Source organism: Ovis canadensis, chromosome X, assembly GCF_042477335.2.
Source record: "Ovis canadensis isolate MfBH-ARS-UI-01 breed Bighorn chromosome X, ARS-UI_OviCan_v2, whole genome shotgun sequence".
Lineage (NCBI taxonomy): Eukaryota > Metazoa > Chordata > Mammalia > Artiodactyla > Bovidae > Ovis > Ovis canadensis.
In genome coordinates, this window is record NC_091727.1 from 97,145,529 (window position 1) to 97,168,788 (window position 23,260).

General features: G+C 36.9%; 1 protein-coding gene across 11 annotated transcripts in view; it reads left to right on the forward strand.

Annotated features, from left to right (window-relative positions):
* Nucleotides 1-23,260, forward strand: part of ATP11C (ATPase phospholipid transporting 11C) — a 173,789-nt gene that overhangs the window by 93,823 nt on the left and 56,706 nt on the right. For 7 of the 11 annotated variants that reach the window (XM_070290646.1, XM_070290638.1, XM_070290639.1 and 4 more), the window contains 10 exons: nucleotides 8,326-8,454; nucleotides 10,291-10,394; nucleotides 12,734-12,784; nucleotides 13,763-13,827; nucleotides 14,176-14,257; nucleotides 15,177-15,327; nucleotides 15,917-16,114; nucleotides 20,868-21,029; nucleotides 21,702-21,853; nucleotides 22,856-22,927. In XM_070290646.1, coding sequence (XP_070146747.1) covers nucleotides 8,326-8,454; nucleotides 10,291-10,394; nucleotides 12,734-12,784; nucleotides 13,763-13,827; nucleotides 14,176-14,257; nucleotides 15,177-15,327; nucleotides 15,917-16,114; nucleotides 20,868-21,029; nucleotides 21,702-21,853; nucleotides 22,856-22,927 — 1,166 coding nt within the window. The remainder of the gene's footprint in view (nucleotides 1-8,325; nucleotides 8,455-10,290; nucleotides 10,395-12,733; nucleotides 12,785-13,762; nucleotides 13,828-14,175; nucleotides 14,258-15,176; nucleotides 15,328-15,916; nucleotides 16,115-20,867; nucleotides 21,030-21,701; nucleotides 21,854-22,855; nucleotides 22,928-23,260) is intronic. The other 4 variants (XM_070290642.1, XM_070290647.1, XM_070290641.1 and 1 more) reach the window with 1 other exon arrangement.

The following is a 23,260-nucleotide window of genomic DNA, read 5'->3' on the forward strand; positions in this document are numbered from 1 at the left end:
GGTCTCCTGCATTGTGGGCAGACCCTTTACTGTCTGATCCACCAGGGAAGCAAGTCCTTGACCCAGTTTTTAATTGGGGTATTTGTTTGTTATTGAATCATGATAATTCATTATATATTCTGGATGTTAACTCCTCGTCAGCTATATGATTGGCAAATATTTTCTCTTATTCTGTAGGTTGCCTTTTCACTATTGTTTTCTTTGATCATGTATTCTCATTTTCTAATTTTGGTTTTTATCCTGTGCTTTTGGTGTCATATCCAAGAAGTCATTGCCAAGTCCAATGTCCTGAAGCTTTTTCTCCATATTCTTCTCAGAGTCTGATAGGATCAAGTCTGACATTTAGATCTTTCATTCTTTTCGTGTTAATTTTTGTATATGATCTAAGGTGAGAATCCAATTCTATCAATACTTTTATAAGTAGATACCCAGTTTTCCCAAAGCTGTTTGTTGAAGAAATTCTCATTCCCTATTGAATAGTCTTGGTACACTTGTTGAACGTCATTTGACCTTATGTGCAAAGAGTTTATTGTTTAGGCTTTCAATTCATTGTCTTACCTATCTTCCCTTATGCCAGTCTTAATTACTGTTGCTTTGTAGTATGTTTGGAGAAATTTGGGAATGCAAGACCTCCAAGTTCGTTTCTCCTTTTCAAGACAATTTTTGAAGATCTTTCCAAGATCTCATGGTCCCTTGAGATTTCATATGAATGTCAGGGTTTTTTTTTTTTTTTTCCTATTTCTGAAACAAATGACATTGGTATTTTGATAGGAAGTCCACTGAATCTGTAGATCACTTTGGATGGTATACACATTTTAACAATATTAAGTGTTTTAATCTATGAACTTGAAATATGTTTCCATTTGTTTTGTATTCTTTGATTTCTTTTAGCAGTGCTTTTGTAACTGTCAGTGTACAGCTTTTTAACTTCTTTAAGTTTGTTCCTAAGTGTTTTATCATTTTTGATGCTATTGTAAATGATAGTGTTTTCTTGATTTCCTTTTTGGACTGGTCATTGTTAATGTATAGGCATACATCTAATTTTTGAGTGTTAATTTTAGTTCCTGCAACTTTGCTGAATTAATTTGTTCTAACATTTTTGGTGGAATTTTTAGAGTTTTGTTTTTTTTTACATAGAATATCATGTCATCTTCAAATTAGGATAATTTTACTTCGTTCCCAATTTGTATACCCTTTTTGTTTCTTGTCTAATTGTTCTATCCAGAACTTCTAGTACAATGATTGATAATAGTTCTGGAGTGGACATCCTTGCTTTGTTTCTGATCTTAGAGATAAAGGTTTTAATCTTTTCCTATTTAGTGTGATATTAACTGTAGACTTTTATTAGGTTGTGATCATTTACTTCTCTTCCTATTTTATTAAATATTTTTATCATGAAAGTGTTGAATTATGCTAAATGTCTTTTCTGCATTAACTGAGATGATCATGCAACACATTGTTTATATGCTGCATTATATTGATTGATTTTCATATATATTCTTGGATCCCAATAATAAATTTCATTTGGTCATAGAGCATGATCATTTTAATATTACTGATTTTTGATTTGTTAGTTTTGTGGGGTTTTTTTTTTGGTATCATTATTTGTTGAGAAAATTGGTATGTAGTTTTCTTGTGGTGTCTTTTTCTGGTGATAATATCAGGGTAATGCTGGGCTCAGAATAAGTTTGAAGGTGTTCCTACCTCTTTGATTCTTTAGAAGGATTAGGAAGGATTGTTATTTCTTCTTCAAATGCTGGGTAGCATTCTCCAGTGAAGTCATCTAATCCTGGGCTTATCTTTTGGGTGAGATTTTTGACTCCTACTTCAGTCTTCTCACTAGTTTTGGATCTGCTCAGATTTCTTTATTTCTCAGTGATCCAGCTTTGGTAGGTTATATGTTTCTAGGTACTTATTGATTGGCATGTAATTGTAGTAGTCTCATATAATCGTAAAATTTTTATTTCTCTGACGTCAGTTGTGATTTCCTCTTTTTTTAGATGTTTGAGTCTTTTTTTTTTTTTTTTTTGGTTGTAGCTAAGGGTTTGCCAATTATGTTAATTTGCCAATTGTGTTAATCTTCCGAAATTGTTTGTCAATTTTGTGTTATCGTTAAAATAATGTTTTTATATGAATTAAAACATGAAAGTTAATGGAAATCAAATTCTTCAGAGCAAGGGAAGATGTGTGGAACAGAATTGTTCAGAGCTGTGGTATGAGTTCATACAAAATGATACTCTCTTCTCTATTGTTTTGTCAGTTATTACCACCACTGAATTATTTACTTAATACCCAGAATTTCAAGCTTAAAGTTCTCCATATCCCCAGCAATAAGTAAACCATCTCACACCTTCTTATAGTAATGATGGGAGGAAGGCCGCAGACTGGGAGAGTTACCCAAGTTTGACATAAACTGTATTTCTCCCACTCTTTTTTCTATTTTCCGCATCCCAGAAGGGAGGGCCTTGTGATGAACTGGAGTGGTTAGGATCTGACGTTTCCAAACCATTAGTAGAAACTCAGCTTTTTGTTCACATAAGAACCAAAGGCAGCATAAATGATTCATAGTATTAAATCTGTTGCTCCCAGGTTATGAAGTAAAACTGCAAAGCAAATAAAGTCTCCCACTTTTCTCTCCTTTTCTCTCATTTCCTCTTTCTGTTTTTGCTGTCACCCCCACTGCCTTAGAAGGACCCCCATCTTCCCCCTTTTCTCACTAGGCTACTTATCTTTGGCTGACCTCAGCTGGGTATAATCTCAGTTATATTACAGTGCTGCTGTGTGAAATGCTGCTTGATTGAGCCCTTTCTAGAGTATTTGTGTTATAACGTGAGAAACGTGAAGTCATTCAGTTGTGTCTGACTCTTTGTGACCCCATAGTCTGTAGCCTACCAGGCTCCTCGGCCCATGGGATTTTCAAGGCAAGAATACTGGAGTGGGTTGCCATTTCTTTCTCCAGGAGATCTTCCCAACCCAGGGATTGAACCCAGGTCTCCCGCATTGTAGGCAGACGCCTGCAATTTGTGTTATAAAGAGATGCCTACAAACTAAAAGTATCCAAGTGATTGCTTGGCTGGGCATTGTGGGTACTGTTGTTGAACAGGAGAGTGCCTTGTTCTGTATCCTCAGTGCACTGGGTATTTTTTAAAGGGTTTCAAAGCTGGGGAGTGACTTGATCTTACTCTTTTAAAAAAGGCAACTTTGAAGATTAAGCAAAGTAGTTAGTGTGTGCCCAGTTGCTAAGTTGTGTCCGACTCTTTTGCAACCCTAAGGACTGTAGCCATCCATGTTCCTCTGTCCACGGAATTCTCCAGGCATGAATACTGGAGTGGGTTGCCATGTCCTCTTCCAGGGGATCTTCCTGACCCAGGGATCAAACCCATGTCTCTTTCATTGGTAGGCTGATTCTTTATCATAGTGCCACATGGAAAGCCCAAGCAAAGTAGAGGCATGAGCAAAATTAAAATGAGGGAAACCTGTTAGGTGGTTATTGCTGTAGTATAAGCAAAATGTAAGCTTATATAGGGTGATAGCAAAAGAGATAATAACAATAAAAATAGAAATATTTGTTAACATTTAAATGTTACATAAATATGCCAGGCACTCCCTTCTACATTCTGTTAATTCATTAATCCTTACTTTATAACAGTCCTATGAAATAGATACTTTTGTTATCCCCTCTTTACTGATGATGAAACTGAGGCATAGGGAGGTTAAGAAACTTGTACATAACTTATAAGTGGGAAAGCTGGGATTTTAATTGAAGGAAGTCTGGGTGTGGCATCCATGCTCATAAGCACAACTTTGTCCCTCCTATTGCGTGATCAAGATAAATGGATCTATTCAAGATATTTATTGTAGATAAAATCTGGACTTACTGATGTATTCCATGGAGAGAGTGAGAAAAAGAGCAAAAAAGAATAAAGAATAAAGATAGCCTCCTTGATTTTGCCCTGAGCAACTAGTTGTATTAGGTAGTGCTGTTAAACAAAATGCTGGTGCTATTAAATAAGTTGGAAAGGACTGGGAAAAGAATAGGTTTGGGCCATGTTCATTTTGAGATTCCTATTAGATAGCCAGATGGAATTGTCAAGCCTGGAGCTCAGAGGAGATGTTTTAGGTGGAAATAGAAATTTGGATGGAATCATGTAAAACATGATGAAGCACAAGCTGGAATCAAGATTGCCAGGAGAAATATCAATAACCTCAGATATGCTGATGACACCACCCTTATGGCAGAAAGCAAACAAGAACTAAAGAGCCCCTTGATAAAAGTGAAAAAGGAGAGTGAGAAAGTTGGCTTAAAACTCAACATTCAGAAAACTAAGATCATGACATCTGGTCCAATCACTTCATGGCAAATAGATGGGAAAACAGTGAAAACAGTGACAGATTTTATTTTGGGGGACTCCAAATTCACTGCAGATTGTGATTGCAGCCATGAAATTAAGACACTTGCTCCTTGAAAGGAAAGTTATGACCAACCTAGACAACATATTAAAAAGCAGAGACATTACTTTGCCAACAAAGGTCCATCCAGTCAAAGCTATGGTTTTTCCAGTAGTCATGTGTGGATGTGAGAGTTGGACTATAAAGAAAGCTGAACACCAAAGAATTGATGATTTTGAACTGTGGTATTGGAGAAGACTCTTGAGAGTCCCTTGGACTGCAAGGAGATCTAACCAATCCATCCTAAAGGAAATCAGTCCTGGGTGTTCATTTGGAAGGACTGATGTTGAAGCTGAAGCTCCAATACTTTGGCTACCTGATGTGAAGAACTGACTCATTTGAAAAGACCCTGATGCTGGGAAAGATTGAAGGCGGGAGGAGAAGGATGAGATGGTTGGATGGCATCACTGACTCAATGGACGTGAGTTTGAGTAAACTCCGGGAGGTGGTGATGGACAAGGAGGCCTGGCATGCTGCAGTCCATGGGGTTGCAAAGAATCAGACACGACTGAGCAACTGAACTGAACTGATGTAAAACATAGAGAAGAGCAACAGGCCTTGAGGAATTCCAGTGGAAAAGCATAGTTATTTATAAGGAAAAGAGTGTGGGCTTTGGCATTGGAAATATTGGAAGAGTTTCTTCAGTTTTCAGATTTCTTTTGTCATATCCAGTCTGCTGATAAGCCCATTGAAGGAAATCTTTATCTCTCATGCCATGCTTGTAATTTCTCACTTTTCTATTTGCTTTTGTTTTTTTTAAGTTCCCATCTTGATGCCCAAATTCTTCATCTGCACATGTATGTTATCTGTATTTTCCAGTAAATACTTAAACTTTTTTTTTTTTTTTTGATCTCAGTACCTCAACTAGTGGTCGAACCCATGCCCCCTGCACTGGGAATGCAGTCTTAACCACTGGACAACCAGAAAGTCCCTCCAGTAAATATATCGGTATTTTACTCATAGCTAATTTTCTAAAATCTGATGATAGGTCATTTTTCTCTTGGTTTTGTGCATCTCATGTTTTTAATTGAATTCTGGACAGTGCATGGAAAAGAATGCTAGAGATCGAGGCAGGTAACCTGTATTTCTGGTCTGCAGTGGTCATACCTTTTGTCAGCTAGTCCATTAGTGTTGGGGATTGAGCCAGTCTGGTCAGGAGTTGGCTGGCTTTGGATTTTGCTATAGATGTTGATGCTTTCAGTACCTCCCTGGACCCTAAATTCCTGCACATCTGGGCTGCCACAGGGGTTTTCTCAGTGCTCCTATTCCACTATCTGCTTTCAGCAGGTCCTGTATTCCTGAGACACAGTGGATGCCTCTCTGTATGCCCTTTCTCCTCCCGCAGTCGTAAATTGTGCTTTCTTGTTGTTGTTATTTGCAGGGTTCCTGATGGGATCAGAGTGGTTTCTTGATTTCTCCTACTCTGTCTCGTTATTAGGCAGCCTTTATGTACCTTTGCCTCAGGGTAGAACTTTCAGCACTCTTCCCTGATCTCCATCCCAACCTCCCTTGGCAGCTGAACTTTGCCTTTTATTAGTACCAGGTCCTCAATGTGAGGGTGTTTCCTGTCCATCCCCAGCAGCAGATGGTTTTGTTCTACCTCTCCACTAGCAGTCGTTACATGTCCCTGAGACCCTGCCAGGGAGGGTTTCTTGCCTTGCTCTTAGGCACAGATGGCTTTTGCACCCTATGAGAGAAGGGTCCACAGTTGCAGCATATTTTGCCTGTTCTCCACAGCACTCAGTCAAACCTGTACCTTTCTCGTGAGCACCCAGTGGATACCCAGAGAGAAGAACTGATGTGTGCTTATGGTCTCCTATTTTCTCTGAGGCTTGCAGAGATTTGAAACTGTCATGTTGGCCCCTCCCAAGCCTTTTACAGTTGGTTGAAAATCTAGTTATTTTCTTCCTGTGCACTTTTATGACAGCCATCTCTTCCTTCTGTGCTTTGTTAATTGTGAAAGAATCAGTTTCTCCTGCCTCTCTTCAGAGGGACTTTTTGCCCTTTGAAATTCAGTTAACTTGGTTGCCTTGCAACCTCAACTCTCTGATGAATCCAAAAAACTTACAATTCTTTTGATTATCTGACTTTTTCTAATGTTTGTCATAATGGATGGTGAGGTTCTCTTGTTGACTTTGTACAAGTTAAGTGGAAACATCCCTAGAGTTGATTGTCTAACTGAACCATGTTGTTCCCTTTCTTTAAAAGTCCTTTCTCGGTTCCCCCTTGGCTTCAGGATGAGGTCTCAACACCTGAACCTGACCTGTCAGACCTTTTGTGGTCTGGCCCCAGTCCATCTTACCAGCCTTAACTTGTGCTCCAGGTGCAGAGACCTTTTCATATCTGAGCTGATTGTCAGTGTTGTAGAAGAAATTGTGGTTTATATTTATCAGAGCCTGGGAATCATCTTCCATCCTTTAAATGAGTGTTTCCTTCATCTGAGATGCTTTAGGATTTTGTTTGTTATTTTGTTTCTGTGTATTTAAGCATAGATTGTGGTTTATGTAAGCACTGTTAAGTATTTACGGATGTGAAGAAGGAAAGATCCAAGAGAATAAAATATTATTTACAAATCAATTTCATTATTGATGTTGTTGTTTGTGGCTACTGATTAAAATTGGCAAATAAAATAAAATCGTTTCTGAATAAATCTTGAAACCCTCATATTTATCTGCCAAATTATGTAGCAATTGGAAGGCAGGTATGTCATTTATTAGTTCCATGTTTTGTAACCAGTGTGTCCAAGCTGGTAAGCTAGATATTGACTCCCTAAAGTGGGTTGTCTTCTTTCACTAGCAGCCTCCTCCCTTTATCTATGGAGTGCTGTAAAAAAAAAAAGTGTTAATTTATCATTTTCTGTGTGTGCCAGGGCATGGAAAATGTTGGAATGGACTGGGTTGGATAATTTCTTACATCCTTCCAAAAAGCTTTATGACTATTCATAAGTTTGAAGTAAAGTAGTTGCAGGATATTAGTAATAATTTAATAAACAACTATCAGATGGTAACTTTGTGCCAGGTACTTTGCAAACCACTTTACTTGTATCCTCATTTCATACTCAAAACCAATCCTATGAGGTAGTTGTAGTCATCAAAGACACTTAATCCAAGGTCATATAGTTAAGTGGCAGAGCTGGGACATAAAATCAAGTTGTAAAGATCTGTTTTAATCATTATGATTGATTTTATACATTATTAAATTATGCACTAGAAATCGTTCATGGTTTCTTCTCTCAGGTTTTTTCTCTACTTGAGCTTTGGGCACTAACTGATAGCAGATGAATTATTGGAAAATGACCTAATGCCTCTATAATTAAGTGAGATTTTCTGAGCACTGAAGAGAGAACTGTCACCCGACACTAATAGCTATTACCACAAAGCATTTAGAAATATTTGTCCTGTGCAGAGTGGGAGTGCAGCTGCCCAGTATTTTTGAAGTACTCAAATGAAAACGTATAGATTTTCTTGATTCAGTCATGAGATGATAATGGTCATTCTCTTCTCAAACACCAGTGCTGAAAACATCAGAGAGCAAAAGAGTCCCTGGGTAATAAAATCATGTATCAGAGATTAAAGTTCAATACTCAGGTAATCTGAAAGCATTGTAAGTCCTTGTGACCTTAAAGAGGATTCTGAATGTTGAGTAATATTCTGTCGTCACCTTTCACATGGTATATAGGATGCTGAGACATTCTAAGCCTTAGATGGGGAAAGGTCTTTTGCTACTGTTTTGAGTTTAGTTGGAGGTATAATAAATGCTTTGATTGGAATTAAGAACATTGATACTGTTGATGTAAGGCAAAACCAATACAGTATTGTAAAGTAAAATAAAGTTAAAAAAAAAGAACATTGATATTTATTTTTCTTTCTGTACTAGGTCGGTGATATAGTAGAAGTACAGGCAGATGAAACCTTTCCCTGTGATCTTATTCTTCTGTCATCCTGCACAGTTGATGGAACCTGTTATGTTACCACAGCCAGTCTTGATGGGGAATCCAATTGCAAGGTAAACATTCTCATCTAAGGATAGGTAATCATGCAATATTCCGTCCCACTGCCCCTAATTTTTTTACCTTATTTTTTCCTATTTGTGGAAATTTTGTATTTGAAGACAGTGTTTATATAACTGTCTTTGAAACTTCTAAGCAAATACTCAGCTTTGGGGGAAAGGGTGGTGTTGGGTGAGGAAATCCACACCCCAGATTAAAGCCACCACATTCTTATAGCACTGTTTACATTTCATATTGACATTAACCCATTCCACATTGTATTTAGGCTTTTAAAATGAAAGTGCTCTTAGGCTGAAACTATATAGCTATGAAAATAACTACATCTGAAGGTACTCTCACCTTCATCTAATGTACTCTTAAGTTTGATCTATTTTTGTTTTTAAAGTGATGAATATCCTTTTAAAAAATGTTTATTCCTGGCATTTTGAAAATCTAAGCTATTGGCTTGATTACTTTTTAAAAATACCTTAGGGTATAGTTTGGCAAATATTTGCTTTATTGCAGCTAGGAAGAATTAAAAATGTGTGAGTAAATTTGTTCAAACTGGAGGATAACTGACTTCCCTGGTACTTTCTGGCACAGTCAGTTCTTGTCTATCATCCAGAGTTCCACAGGGCATGAAGATTTACCCTGTATGTGCTGCTGCCTTTAAGGAAGAGCACTCATGTGCTCACCTCTGTGTATCTTCTTGAGGGCTTTCCTGCACTTGTTTATGCTATCTGAACTTGAGAACCAGGACTCAATGTGTGGTAAAGGAACTTAAATGCCTGTTTGATAACTAATTTTGTTACCACTTCAGGGGCATGGTGATGAACTAGTCCCATTTCAACTATTTGAAAACGAAGTTATATTTAAGGGAATGTCAAGGTGAAAATTGAGAAATCTACCTCAAGATTTCCTAATAAGGGACAAAGTTGTTTAGAAGAAGAAAACTTTTCATTTGCCACTTAAGATCAAATCAGCTAAAAGTACATAGGTTACAACGTCAGGAGATACTTTTAAATATAGCTCAGGCAGTTCCATAATATTCTCCAGAGATCATGCAACAGCTTTCCTTCAGCATAAGTAGTGTAGTCTTTGTGTCAGCCCTTCTTTGATGATTTATAAAAGGATTCATTAGAACCTGCCTTGAGTTCTGGGTCAATCAAGTAAGTACATAATATACCCTAGTAAATATTCTAACTGTCTGACTAAAGCAAGATACATCATGTCTCTGCTCCTCACATGAATTGTAGCTACTTGAAGCATTTTCAAGATCATTAATTTTGCTGTTTGTGTAATGGGAGCTATTGATGATTTTTTTCTTTCTGTTAGCAAAATGTTAGTATTCTTATGACCAAAAGGGTGATTCGATTTTTTAAATATAAATTTATTTTAATTGGAGGTTAATTACTTTACAATATTGTATTGGTTTTTGCCATACAGCAATTTTTATTTGTATGTTAACTTCACCATATACAGTGGTGAGCATAATAATAGGTCTCAGTTCTATAAATAGGAGGGAAAAAAAGTGCTTTAAATTTTTCATGGGGTTTTCAGTTAATTATATGCATGGTGCAGATGGAATTTTCTCTGCTGTCAGTATCAAGAAAAGCTTTTAGTTTTCTCATTATCTTTGAAATCCCTTCACAGCAGAGTTCACTGTCTAATTATTGTAATATATTTTAAGAATAATACCATAAAGTTTATCTAGTTGGAGATGTATTCGTATTATTCTCCCAAAGCCTCTTACTAAAAACACAGTGTTCCTGAAATCAGGTGGGTGTATGATTATAATTTTTTTTTCTTTTTTGGGGGGGCTGTTTTTGTTTTTTTCTTCTGCTTTCATCTAGACGCATTATGCGGTACGTGATACCATTGAACTGCGTACAGTCGAATCCATTGATAACCTCAGAGCAGCAATTGAATGTGAACAGCCTCAATCTGACCTCTACAAGTAAGAATTACCTGGTTTCATTTTACTGCTGTCTGATGGCTTTGCTTCCCTTTGCCATCAGTATTGAAATACCCACCACTTACCAGCCTCCTTTCATTTGTGTTTTTATGAGCTGTTCCTTCCTTCTGGCAGGCAAATGAATCAAATCAGCCTTGTTCACTACCAGCCTAAGATAAATTATTGTGGGCTCAGGCATCTCACTTGTGGTTTTTCTTTTATTATTGTTATTTGTAGACATGGCTGTCCATCACATTTTAAGATTATGTAATCCCATAAGCCTGAGCTATCAAACTCGTGCACTAGACAGAGTTAATTAAAACAAAAATAAAACACTTTATGTGTCATCCAACAGTAAAGAGAGAAGGAAATGTGGGACCATGCAATTAGTAGGCACTCCATCCCTTTTTATGAGGATCATGATGAACTAAGTATTGTATATAGGCTGTTTCTTGTCCAAAGTAAATGGCTAAGTTGAGGGAGCAGTGAAATAGTGTGATTTCCTCTGTTTTGCTACACCTAGGCTTTCTGGAGCAGAGTTGCTGATTAACAGTCATTGTGGGTTGTCAAAAATTTGGCATTTGATTTTTTTTTTTTTACTATTTATTTATTTGGCTAAACAGTCGGACATGACTGAGTGACTAGCATAGCACAGCACAACACATTTGGCTGTGCCGGGTCTCAGTTGAGGCATGTGGGATCTAGTTCCCCAACCCAGGATTGAACCCAGGTCCCCTGCATTGGGAGCATAGAGTTTTAGGCACTGGACCACCAAGGAAGGCATTTGATTTTTAAGACTGCTGATTAGTTTGGTTTTTTAGAGCATGGTATTAATGAGGGTAGAAAAATGGGTTTATGGCCAAGTGAGCCAATTAATTATATTCTCTTCTGCCATTACAGACGGCATCCATCACCCATGGTACTCATCTTGTTAATGAACGCTGTTGATCATAAAAGGGGACCAAATAGTGGGATGTGGCTTACAACAATGCCCAGTAGTGGAAAAAGAAAGTTCTCATACTTCTATAAGAATTATACCCTCCCTCCTTCCTATCATTCCTTCTTTATTTTTTCCCTTCTTCTGTATCCACCTTGATAGTAGGAACTTAGGATCACAGAGCAAAATAGCTGTTTGCTGCCTTCAGGAAGCATGGAATCACAGAAAGGAGAGTGACTGATTTTGTGAGTTAGAGAATAATATAGATCCTTACTTATTTATAGGGTAACTCCTAAATTTTTCAGTTACCTTAAATATGAAGGAGATTTTTAGTGAGGGAAGGTTATTCCTAATGTTTCTAACAGATTGAGTACCCTTGGTATGTGACTTCAGAATACCTTCTATTGGATTGGCCAAAAAGGTCATTGGAAGTTTTCCTGCAACATCATACAGAAAAACTCAAATTTTTTGGCCAGCCTGACACCTCCACCACCCTAATAATCATCACTTACAATGTAATTGCCTGATTATGTTATTTGGTGCAAGGAACACATTTTTCTTGCTTATTAGGAAGCATAGTAATGGTGCAGTTAATACATGTTGAATGAATGCAGACATTCATATTTTGTGTATTTCATAATAGTTCAGTTTTTCTGAGAAAAATGTACATTATAAAATACTCATAACATTCTTAGTAAGGATTTAGAGCTTTTTACCATATTTTTCAGAAATGTAGATTACCATGTGCATAGCCATATATCTGATCACTTGATCAGATCAAGCTCAGTATTCAGATCAGCTGCAAGACACAGCTTGGAAATTTCCAAGATGGTAATCAATCAAGTGTTCCCTAATGGCTGTTTCTCAAAGGATGATCTCAGGCCAACAGCATGCACATCACCAGAAACTTGTGGGAAATGCAGATTCAAATTCTTACCTAAACCAAAAGCCTGGGGATGGGGCCTAGAAATCTATGGTTTAAGAAGCCCTTCAGTAATTCTGATGCATGCTCAAGTGAAAGAATTACTGAACTCATGGTTTTGAAAGATGGTTTAGCAGCAGAAACCTTTCTTCACATGAATGTAAAATAGAAGCCAATTATTTATATGAAGTATAGATGAGTGGGGTATTGTGTGCATGCATGGTGCCACGTAGATCTTGAAAATCAACTTAGAATCTTTGTTTACATTCTTATAATCCATAATATTTTAAAAATGAGATGAAAATGTTACATACCATATTGGTTCAACTTACCTTTTTCTTTTAAAATTAAGACAATAGACTTTCGTAGTTTATTGTCTTATCTCTTTTTGCATTATTTGTATTTCGATACATTCCCATATTTGGGGTAAATAGATTTTATCTAGATATAGAAGACACATGTGCTATTATATTCTTTTTGCAGGTTTGTTGGCCGAATCAATATCTATAGTAATAGTCTTGAAGCTGTTGCCAGGTTAGTTTATAATTCCTTTAATCTGTCCTTTAGGGGAGGGATGATTCTCTTTTAAGCCCATTAAAATAGCTAAATACTTTCTTTTATAGAAAGGGATGGGGAAAAGTGAATAAATGTGGAGTAACTAGCCACTGATGGGTCTTAAATAGCTCACCTTGTGATTGGTAGGGTTGTAGTGGCAGCGACTCAGAGTGTGTGTGTCCTGGGAGAGGGTGGTGTTGGAAGTGATGATGAGGGTTTCTAAAATTGTAGAACTCCAGACTTCTTTGACCACTATTCCCAAATATGTTCTATGCATTCTATTGATTGTCCTTGGTTGTGAAGTGCCTGACCATATTGGAAGTATATCTGGAAAGCAGTGTTTAAGGGAGAATAATTTAGGGGCTAGATGGTAGACAAAATGCTGGGAGAATTAGCTGGACTTATGTAAAATGAAAGGCTTAATAGTTGGTAATGAAACAATTCATATAAAAAGGGATGTTTTTTCCCCCTCTTCGATCATCCAGTCAGTTATTTTAACTTTTCCACTTGGCCTTTATAGCCAGTGCTCAGAAGGAAGTTAAACACCAGGAGCTCAGTGATCCCCCCTCAAAGGTGGATTCGCGCTCTATGAATACAGTACCGTGTCTCCTTCCTTTACATTTCCTTTTCCAGTCTTTTACAGTCACTTTTTCTTTCTGTTTCTTGCTGCTGCTGTTATCTTGCTTTTCATGACTCATAGTCCTTTCACCTCTGTGCATGTCTTTACCTCTGTGTGTGGCTGGTATCTCCTGTACTGTGTGCTTTTATCTGTGCTGTACCCTAAGTAACTTCAGAGGGGAGGATTTTTCAACTCGTCCTGTGTTAGTAAGCATATAAGTAGACAGATGCATCCTGAATCTTTTGAAAATAGATGTGTGTGAGAGCAAACTATGTCCCCAAAGTTGATGGTGCTATTAGTTGGACTCTTTGAGTAAGTTGTGTTCATTTTTTGTTTAGGTCTTTGGGACCTGAAAATCTCTTGTTGAAAGGAGCTACACTAAAAAATACCAAGAAGATATATGGTGAACGTTTTTTTAAGATACACTTACTAGAAATAGGCCTTTTAATACCTAAATGTTCATAAATAGTGCAGTAAAAAAATTGAACATGGCATTTAATTCCATTTAGTCTAAGTCTCTTTTTACGTGTTGGGAATTTATAAGATGGTAAACTAACTTGAAATATGACAAACTATGTTGATTAAAATTATACTATAAAAGTATACTGTAAATGATTATTAACTGGTAAATAGAAGAGAGTTTAGAATTCCTGTTTTTGTAGATTGAAAAAGTTGGTAGATCCAACTGGGTGGGGAGTTGGGTTGGCAGTCTCATTTGTAACCTAATTTTCATCGTATTGTTATTCCTTAGGAGTTGCTGTTTACACTGGAATGGAAACCAAAATGGCATTGAACTACCAAGGGAAATCTCAGAAACGTTCTGCTGTTGAAAAGTTAGTGTGCCTCACAATTTCTTTGTTATTGAACTGAAATTGTTACCTCTCAGTATTTCCAAATATCAACAGTATGAAAAAAACAACATAAATTGTGCATTACCATTTTAAGCACTTCTTTTGTTCCAGAAACTATGCTCATTGTTTTGTATGGCTGATTTGGTTTAATCCTCTAAGCAACTTGGAGTAATTCCTATTAGTCTGACCACTTTACAGATAGAGAAATAGTCTTAAAGATGATAAGTGATTTACCTAAGCTCACTTAGCTATTCATGGGCAGAGTTTAGGTAAAATTTATTCTCTTTTGCTGACGGTTAATGGTTTGGGGTCCTCTAGTTGCTGTATGTAAGGAGTTGGTGCAACACAGATAATAGTCTCCTTGCAAATAATTGTGTGGTACTTGACACACCTTCAAAGCCATTTGTACTGGCACAGACCTCACTCTCCTGTTGCCATGGACATGCAGTATATCAGTAACACCCTCTTCATAGCTCTACTTTGGGATTAAAAGAATCTGCACTAAGCTTGACTATTTCACATTTGCTCCTCTACCCTCTATTCCAAACCTTTAGGATTCAGGTTTGGAAACAATCTACTCCTTTTATAAGGGTTGAGTAGGTAATGGTGTGTATGTTCTGGTAATGGTGTGTATGTTCTGTCACTTTATAGGATCCTTACTAAAGGTGTGTTGAGCTAATCAGCCATTGCACTTTGGATTACGGTTAGGAGTGACTTTTCCATTTTACCAGTCAAGAGTAATGCTTTAGCAGTGATAACTGAGGTTCACCCATACAGGCCTGCACTATGGTTACACGTTGTACATAGGAGAAGCTTTAGAAAACTGAACAATTTAGTCTATACCTGGTTGATATCTTCAGTATTTCAATGGTTTTTAAATTCATAATATCTTATTTTTCAGATCTATTAACGCTTTCCTGATTGTGTATTTATTTATCTTACTGACCAAAGCTGCAATATGCACTACTCTAAAGTATGTTTGGCAAAGTACCCCATATAATGATGAACCTTGGTATAACCAAAAGACCCAGAAAGAACGGGAAACTTGGAAGGTAATTTGTTTTATGCTGAAAATTGTAACCCTAGTACATTGTGACAGGGGCACCCTTTATTGAAATACTGCTCAGAATATGATACCTTGGTATTAGGGATTTCTCTTGGTTGTATGGTAGCCCCAAGCCATTAACTTTAAGACATTCTAGGATTTTTTCCTTAACCCTAGGCATATATCCTTGTTTTTAACTCTTAGGTTAAGAGTTTTAGGCAACTGGGTCAAAAGGTCTGGCATGTTGATATGTTATGAGCTTGTGATATATCATGATAGAAACATAAAGGATGCCTACATGAAAACTTTGATCCTACATTCATATCTGAGGGTGGGAGAAGCAGAGACCTTAAGGAAGTAATAAGTGTTAAGTCAAGGTACGTTCACTAAACAAAAGTGACAAAATTCAGGGTATTTTACATGTTTTCACATGCTATGATAATAATGTTGACCAATGATATAGTGTCATTGGGAAGTTTCTTTTCTATAGCAAGAGCAGTGCTTTCAGCATTGAAATTAAAAGATAGAAAGTTTATATTACACTTGCTTGATGGAACTGTGTGTTTAATTATCATGAACTATTCCCCTTTTTTTAGGTTTTGAAAATGTTCACCGACTTCCTGTCATTTATGGTTCTGTTCAACTTTATCATTCCTGTCTCCATGTATGTAACAGTAGAAATGCAAAAATTCTTGGGCTCCTTCTTCATTTCATGGGATAATGACTTCTATGATGAAGAAATTAATGAAGGAGCCCTGGTTAACACATCAGACCTTAATGAAGAACTTGGTCAGGTAAGAACTCATTTTTACTTAAAATAAGGTAACATAGTGAAAATTGCTTTTATTGTAGTCTGGATCACCAGTGTTTGCGACCATTTCACATTTGGAAATGTAACTCAATAAAAATTTCTTCATGCAGGCATGTAATGAAGGCAAGCGATGTTATCTTAACTATAGCGTCAGTTTTTGCTGGCATTTTTGAGAAAGACCCGATTTATGTATTACATTTGAATGTTACAGAAATTCTCTTTAAAACTCAACCTGTTGGTGGTGTTGATTATGGGTTATTGCTTTGAAACAGGAAACAAGTAGTCTTCATCAACATCTATAATCATTTAGGGATAGGATATGAGGTAGTGTTAATAAAGCTATTTTATAAATACATTTTCTTCCATAAACCAAATTGACCAAAGTTGTCCTATGGACATTTTCTTGGTACATTTTCTTGGACATTTCTGATCAGGTGGAATATAGACCTAGAAAGCAGAGTTGTTTATTCTGTGCAAGAATTTAAATGAAGGGAAGATGTGAGGGCATGCACTCCACTAAATGCCTTTTGCTTCATGTACCAGTGTAGTCCAAGCTTTGACCTTCTTGCTAACCTAGGTTGTTTTCAAATGCTAGGCTGCAGCCTAGCTGTAATTCTTCAAGTGGTGACTTCTTGGGTTCTTTTCTGACTAGTTTTGAGAAAGTTTTTGCCTTTATCTGAATTTACTGTGTCACGTAATGATTTTCACAAGCCGAGGGGAGTGTTTTGGCTTGCATTTACTTCTCTTTATATTTAGAATGTCAAGGCTGTGGAAATGTCATTTCTGGGGCTAGGAGATGCAGAATCAGTTAATGGAACTGTGTGGCTGAAACAGGGCCTCACAGTTGTTTTAAATGGTACAGATTTGCACCTATACCTCAAAACTCTGCTCCTGAATTCAGTCTCCCACTACCCCCACTCTCTATTTCTGTTCTTTACACAACCTTTGCCTAAACTAGAGTATCCTCTTGACAACTACTCACAAGGCTGAAAGGATTCTCCAGATACCATTATGTTGAGACCTGACTCTAGGACTCCAGGATCCCAGAGGGTGGCATCTGCCTCCCACAGAGACACTGAGTCACAGAGGATAGAAAAAGCCATGAACAGGCAAATGCCTTTCCCTTATATATTGTTCCCAGAAGTTTCTTTTCTAGGTCACTTCAGTGACCACAGCTGACCTTAGCCTTTGTAAACCAGAACTTTTCATCCAGGGACAGCCTGGTAGAACTGCTCTAGTCCCAGTGAAAGGCATTACTCTGCAACTCTTTTGCATGGGGGAAAAATGAGTTATAAGCCACCTCTGGTGAACTTTTCCCTGACAGCTGATCTGCCTATTCTAGATTCAGTGCCTGACTGCATGGATTAACCTACCCAAGGGTGAACATGGCAAGTCCCCAGCTGCTGCAAATAGAACAGCCATCTTTCCACATGTGGCACCTAATTCTCATGAGAGACAGGCAGGATATCCAGGCCAGATCTCCACCTCATCAGATTCCATCTTATCTATGAGGATGTGGTTTTGTTCCTATCATCTAGACTTATTCATACTTCAGAAAGTAAAATAGAGCTTTGGATAATGATCTATTAATAATAAATCTGATCAGTGAGAACAAACCAGTTTTCATTTTAGCCACCACTTCTTTTCCCCACTAAAACCTGCTTTTTTGGGTATGATTGTCATTTAACCAACTAACTAAGGTAATAACCAGACCACCACTTACATTTGTACAGTATAAAAACAACTTACCATCATACCAACTTACATCAGCTTGTATGTGTAGAAACAACCTAAATTAAAATGCAAAGAAGTCTTAAAATGATTTCATTTTGCATTTAGTGGACCAGTACACACAAAATCAAGTGTAACCAGCTTCCTCCTTGATGAGTCATAGTTTAAAATCTATAGGACTTTTATTTTACTTAAGAGCAGTGTCAATTTCCATCAGTACCATTGCAAACACTTGCTTAACCTCTTTCAAAGTGACCCACATTGGTATTAAAAGAAAATAGGAAGATATGTTTAGAACACTGTTCGTCTTTAACTTGAAAAGCAAAAAGAAGTAGACTGCTCAGTTCAATTGGAATAGAATGGGGTCTTTTATGATTAGACATCTGTCCTTTAGACAATCAAATGGTTTTAACCTTTAAAAAATTGTGGGGATAGCCTGTTCTTTCATATGCCCTCTCAGTCTCTCAGCTATGCCCAGCAGTATGCCAGAGTATATACTCTGATTCCAGTAATTCAATCTAGTGGTTGTGCACTAAAGTTCTGTGTTATCTAAGATACGTTCTTGGTACTGGGGGCTACTGTTACAAAGTAAACAAGAAAACCTTGAGTTGTTCACCATATAGTTGAAGAAATTCACTTATCGTACCCTAACTGTAGCAATGTGATGATTATCAGAAAAATTATAGGGACTATGAAATGATGGAAAGAGTTCAGTACTATGATTTTGATCAGGTCAGCAGCAATGACAGTCAACATCTATGTAACAACTTAGAGCTTGCAAGCATATTTAGTAATCTTTACAGTCTCGTGAAGCAGCTTTGATTATTTAAGGCTAATGTTTAATGTTCAGAGAGATGGGAGTTTTTCCAAGGTCACAAAGTTACTGGGTGTTAGAGCCATGACTCCAGTAGAAGGTCTTCATTAAGTTAAACGATAAAAAATATTTTGACCAATTTTGACCTATAAACTAGATGATTTCATGTGTTCAGCCTTTATCTTAGGGCTCTCTCCATTCTTGAACAGCTATCTCACTTTAGGCTTTCTATCCATAAATTGATGACTTTGAGCTTGCTTGCTGATAGAGAGGGTCTGCAACCAACTCAAACCTACCACTAAAGAAGAGGAGGCTGATGAGAATCGGAGGCAGGCAGTAGCCTCTCACTCGTCAGCCCTGTCTCTCCTATAAGTATGAGGATACTCTTTAATAACAGCCGATCTTCTCCTCCTCTTGTCCTTAGTATAGTGCATATATTAGATCATTGGTTCTCAGAGCATGAGCTCAGGAACAGCAGCATCAGCATCACCTGGGAACTGATTAGAAGTGCACATTATCTAGCCCCACCCCAAGACCTACTGAGTCAGGAACTCTGAGGATAGAGCCCAGTGATTTGAGTTAACAAGCACCCTCCAACTGAGTGTGCTGCAGACTACGGTTTGATAATCCCTCTATCACGGTATACTTTGTTGGCCTATACCTTTGAGATTAATTGTAGACAGATCCATGCTGTACAAACTGTTATATATAGGCAAACAGTTGCACTTTATGTTTTTAAAGTTATTACCTTTGTCATCTATAAAAGATTTCAAAATGGGTTAATGCTCACTCAGTTGTAGGAGCTGCACCAACCCAGGAGAACCTTTTGGGAGAAAATGAAGGTTAATAATTTTGATCACACAAAAAGCCCCAAATAATTTCACTTTAACTAGAAAAATCTAGATGATACAGGAATAATAGCACTTGGATTAATTTAAAGGGAGAATTCAAACTTGGCTGGCTAACAGAAAAAAGAGAAGATTGGAATGCTATATTTGTGCCAGTGCTGCTACCGTGAAAAGCTTTGAAAAATAATTAGAAAGCAGCTACTGCCACAGTTCATCTCTTTCTCCCTTACATAATAAAAACCTTAATCTTGTACTTATGCTTGTTCCTGTCAGCCCGTAATTTTAACTATTTAAGCATAAATTGCCAAAAAGGAGGATAAAATTGTGGGTTTCCAAAAGCCAGATGTTATAAATAGAAGAGATAAAAACTGAGATAAAATGGAAATGCTCAAAAAGGCTTATTTTACATGGAAAATTTATTTCATAGCCTATTTTTTCCATTATTTATGAAAGTATGCTTATACTTTAACCTATCATTATAAACTCTGCTCCTTTTTTTTTTAATTTGGAAACTTTTTTGAGGAGTATCTGAAAATATACTTAGTATTGGGGAAGAAATTTCATTTATGTTTTTGATCATTTATTGACTTACTGTGTCTCCTAATTAAGTGTTATTATTATTTCCCCTGTCTGTCTATATTCTGTAACTGTTACATACGTATAAGACACAATGCATTTCACTTCAATCCAGTATATTTATAGAAAATTTTATTTTTCAAGGAAAACTTTTGTTACATCCCATTTGCATTCGTGCATGCTCAGTTGCTAAGTCATGTCCCACTCTTTGCGATTCCATGGACTGTATAGCCCACCAGGCTCCTCTGTCTTTGGGATTTCCCAGACAAGAATACTGGAGTGGGTTGCCATTTCCTTCTCCAGGGCCGAATTAATTTAGTTCCTATCAAATATATTTTCTGTGTGTGTCAGAGAAATAGAGAAATAAGTGGTCCATAAAATGTTTCCTGCTTGGAAAATTGACTTTTGTTATGCTAACTTCTTTATATCAAAACAAGTGGGTGTTAAATTGAAGGAGTCTTAGTTTAGACAAAATAGCCGCAGTTTTCCTTCCTAGTAATCTCCTGTATTTGAGTAGGTCTACCAAAAGTCAGGCACGACTTAGCGAATGAACAACAAGAACCTTAGACATGTGATACTATTTCAGAATCTTTTAAAAAATACATGTTAATTTCTCATTCATTTGATAATACTGCTTCTGTCATTGTCTGACGTTTGACAAGTCTTTGGAAAAGGTGACTTCTGTGGATATGAAAATAGCCATGCTAACTAAAAGTTAATCACATTGAAGAAAGTAAGAATGTATATGTTTGTATTCTTGTTTTTAGGTGGATTATGTATTTACTGATAAGACTGGAACACTTACTGAAAACAGCATGGAATTCATTGAATGCTGCATAGATGGGCATAAGTATAAAGGTGTAGCTCAGGAGACTGATGGACTCTCTCAAACTGATGGACCCTTACCATATTTGGACAGAGCTGATAAGGTGGCATTTTTTGCATTACCATTTTACCTTGAGAAATCAATTTAGATAGGCATATGTTAACATAGTAGAAATGAAGGATTTTGGCACGTGACATAAACTTTTGAATAGCCATTTGTTCGTTGTTGCAGCTTCACCTTTCTTATTTTATGGACACTTCTGGAATTTGTAAACAAGTAGAATTTATAGAAAGAGAACATTATAAGAAATGGCATTTGGGTAAATCTTTCACTGTGTGATCATATTTGGTGCTTTATCTTTAAAAATATGAGCTACTCCAAGAATGATGTCTACTGAAATCATTCAAGCCCCAGGAGTGTCTAGGCATTAAATGAACCAGAGTCTCCGTGCACCTGAGCTATTGCCAGATTGTGAATTAGAACTGAATGCACTCTTTTAGGCCATGGAGATGTCACTGCTTTGGGATTAGGTGGCACTGCAGTAAGAATGAGTTGATAGAGCCCCTAAGGTATGTTAGCTGGGGACCAGGCATGCTGGCAGGGATTAGGAGAATATATAGCTCATTTTAGTGTTAGGAATTCATAAATTTCTGCTATTCAATTTGCTGGTGGTTGCAACATGCTCTCACATTAATAACTTTTCTCTGTTCATTGACTACTTACCAAGTGATCACAGTAAAAACAATATAGTCATTTTTCTGTCACTATTCAACAGAATCGAGAAGAGCTCTTTCTGCGTGCCTTGTGTTTATGTCACACTGTAGAAGTTAAACCAAATGATACTGTTGATGGAGTTACAGAGTCATCTGAATTAACCTATATGTCATCTTCACCAGATGAAATAGCTTTGGTCAAAGGAGCTAAAAAGTAAGCACATATGTTATGTTGGATGAATAATTTCAGGATAATAATAACGTTCTCCCTATAGTTGACAATATGGTATTCTCACTTCAAAGTTTGTTAAAAGAGTAGATCTCATATGTTAAATGTTCTTATTGCCCCAAACAACAAAAAGGCAAAAAGACACAAAGAAACTTAGAAATGTCAGGATATCTCTTCCCTTGATTGTGATGATGATGTCACATATGCATGTTTCCAAATTTATCCAGTTGCACATGTTAAATATTTGCAGTTCTCCATTAGTTATACCTCAGTAAGTAATGCTATTTTAAAACCCCAAAATAAGTTGTAGAAAAATACATTAGCATTTTCAAAGAGTAAAAAAAAAAATCAAACATTTCTTGTATTTCTCCAAAGAAAGTGAAATCACAGGAGGACAGGCATTATTTTGTTTTTTTCTCTTACTTGCTTCAATAACCTTATCTTATAGGTATCGCTATTCTTTAATAAGGAGCAAAGCTACTTTATCGTAAAGTTGGAAAAAATTCCCAAACCTAGCCAGTTAAGACCAAAAAGAATATAGCAATGCATAGTGGTAACTTTCATCACTATTTGTGCATTCCAGCCAGAAGTCCAAATGTTCACATTATATTTTGGAAATCTTCTAACAATGGTCACTTTTCATATAACACATGTTATTTCTGAAGTACTTCCAGCAATTTTGATATCATTTGGTTATTGAAAGTCCTGCTTTATCCGTGAGGCCCAAGATGATTAAGTGGATAAAAGGACACCCCATGTGTTAGCTACAGAATTGAAATTACAAATTGCCTCTTTTTTTGGTTATGATTTGTGACTCGGCATTGACTTGGTCTGTGTTATATCTCAGCCAGTAAAAGGAAGTACAGCTATAGATTGGGGTTTTATGAAAAAGAAGAAAACAATAAACAAGTATGAAAAACCCCAGTGCAAAGGGGAATTTATCATTCTTTAAAAATACACAACGGTCTTTTTTATTTTGTTTCACAGGTATGGATTCACATTTGTAGGAGTTCAGAATGGCTATATGAGAGTAGAGAACCAAAGAAAAGAAATAGAAGAGTAAGTAGCCCTGTATGTTTGATGATTCTCACTTCTTAACTCCACAGTCAGCTTTAGATGGATTTAGGAAGGGCAGCAAAAGGAAGTGATTGCATCTATAAATATAAGACTCTGCTTTCCCAGGTAAGAGTTTTATATAAATGTAGCTGGAGTAGAAGACATTTTTCGTAGAGTGGCAGAAATTAGTGTTTGAGGTGTAAATGATTCCAGTTTTGTTCACACATCGATCCAGTAGCCTGAATGAGCATCTGCCTGGACTTTTCTGAATTTTAGACGCCATTTCAGGTCTCCAACATATGCTGCAAGAAAAATCAGTGAACATGTATGAAACCT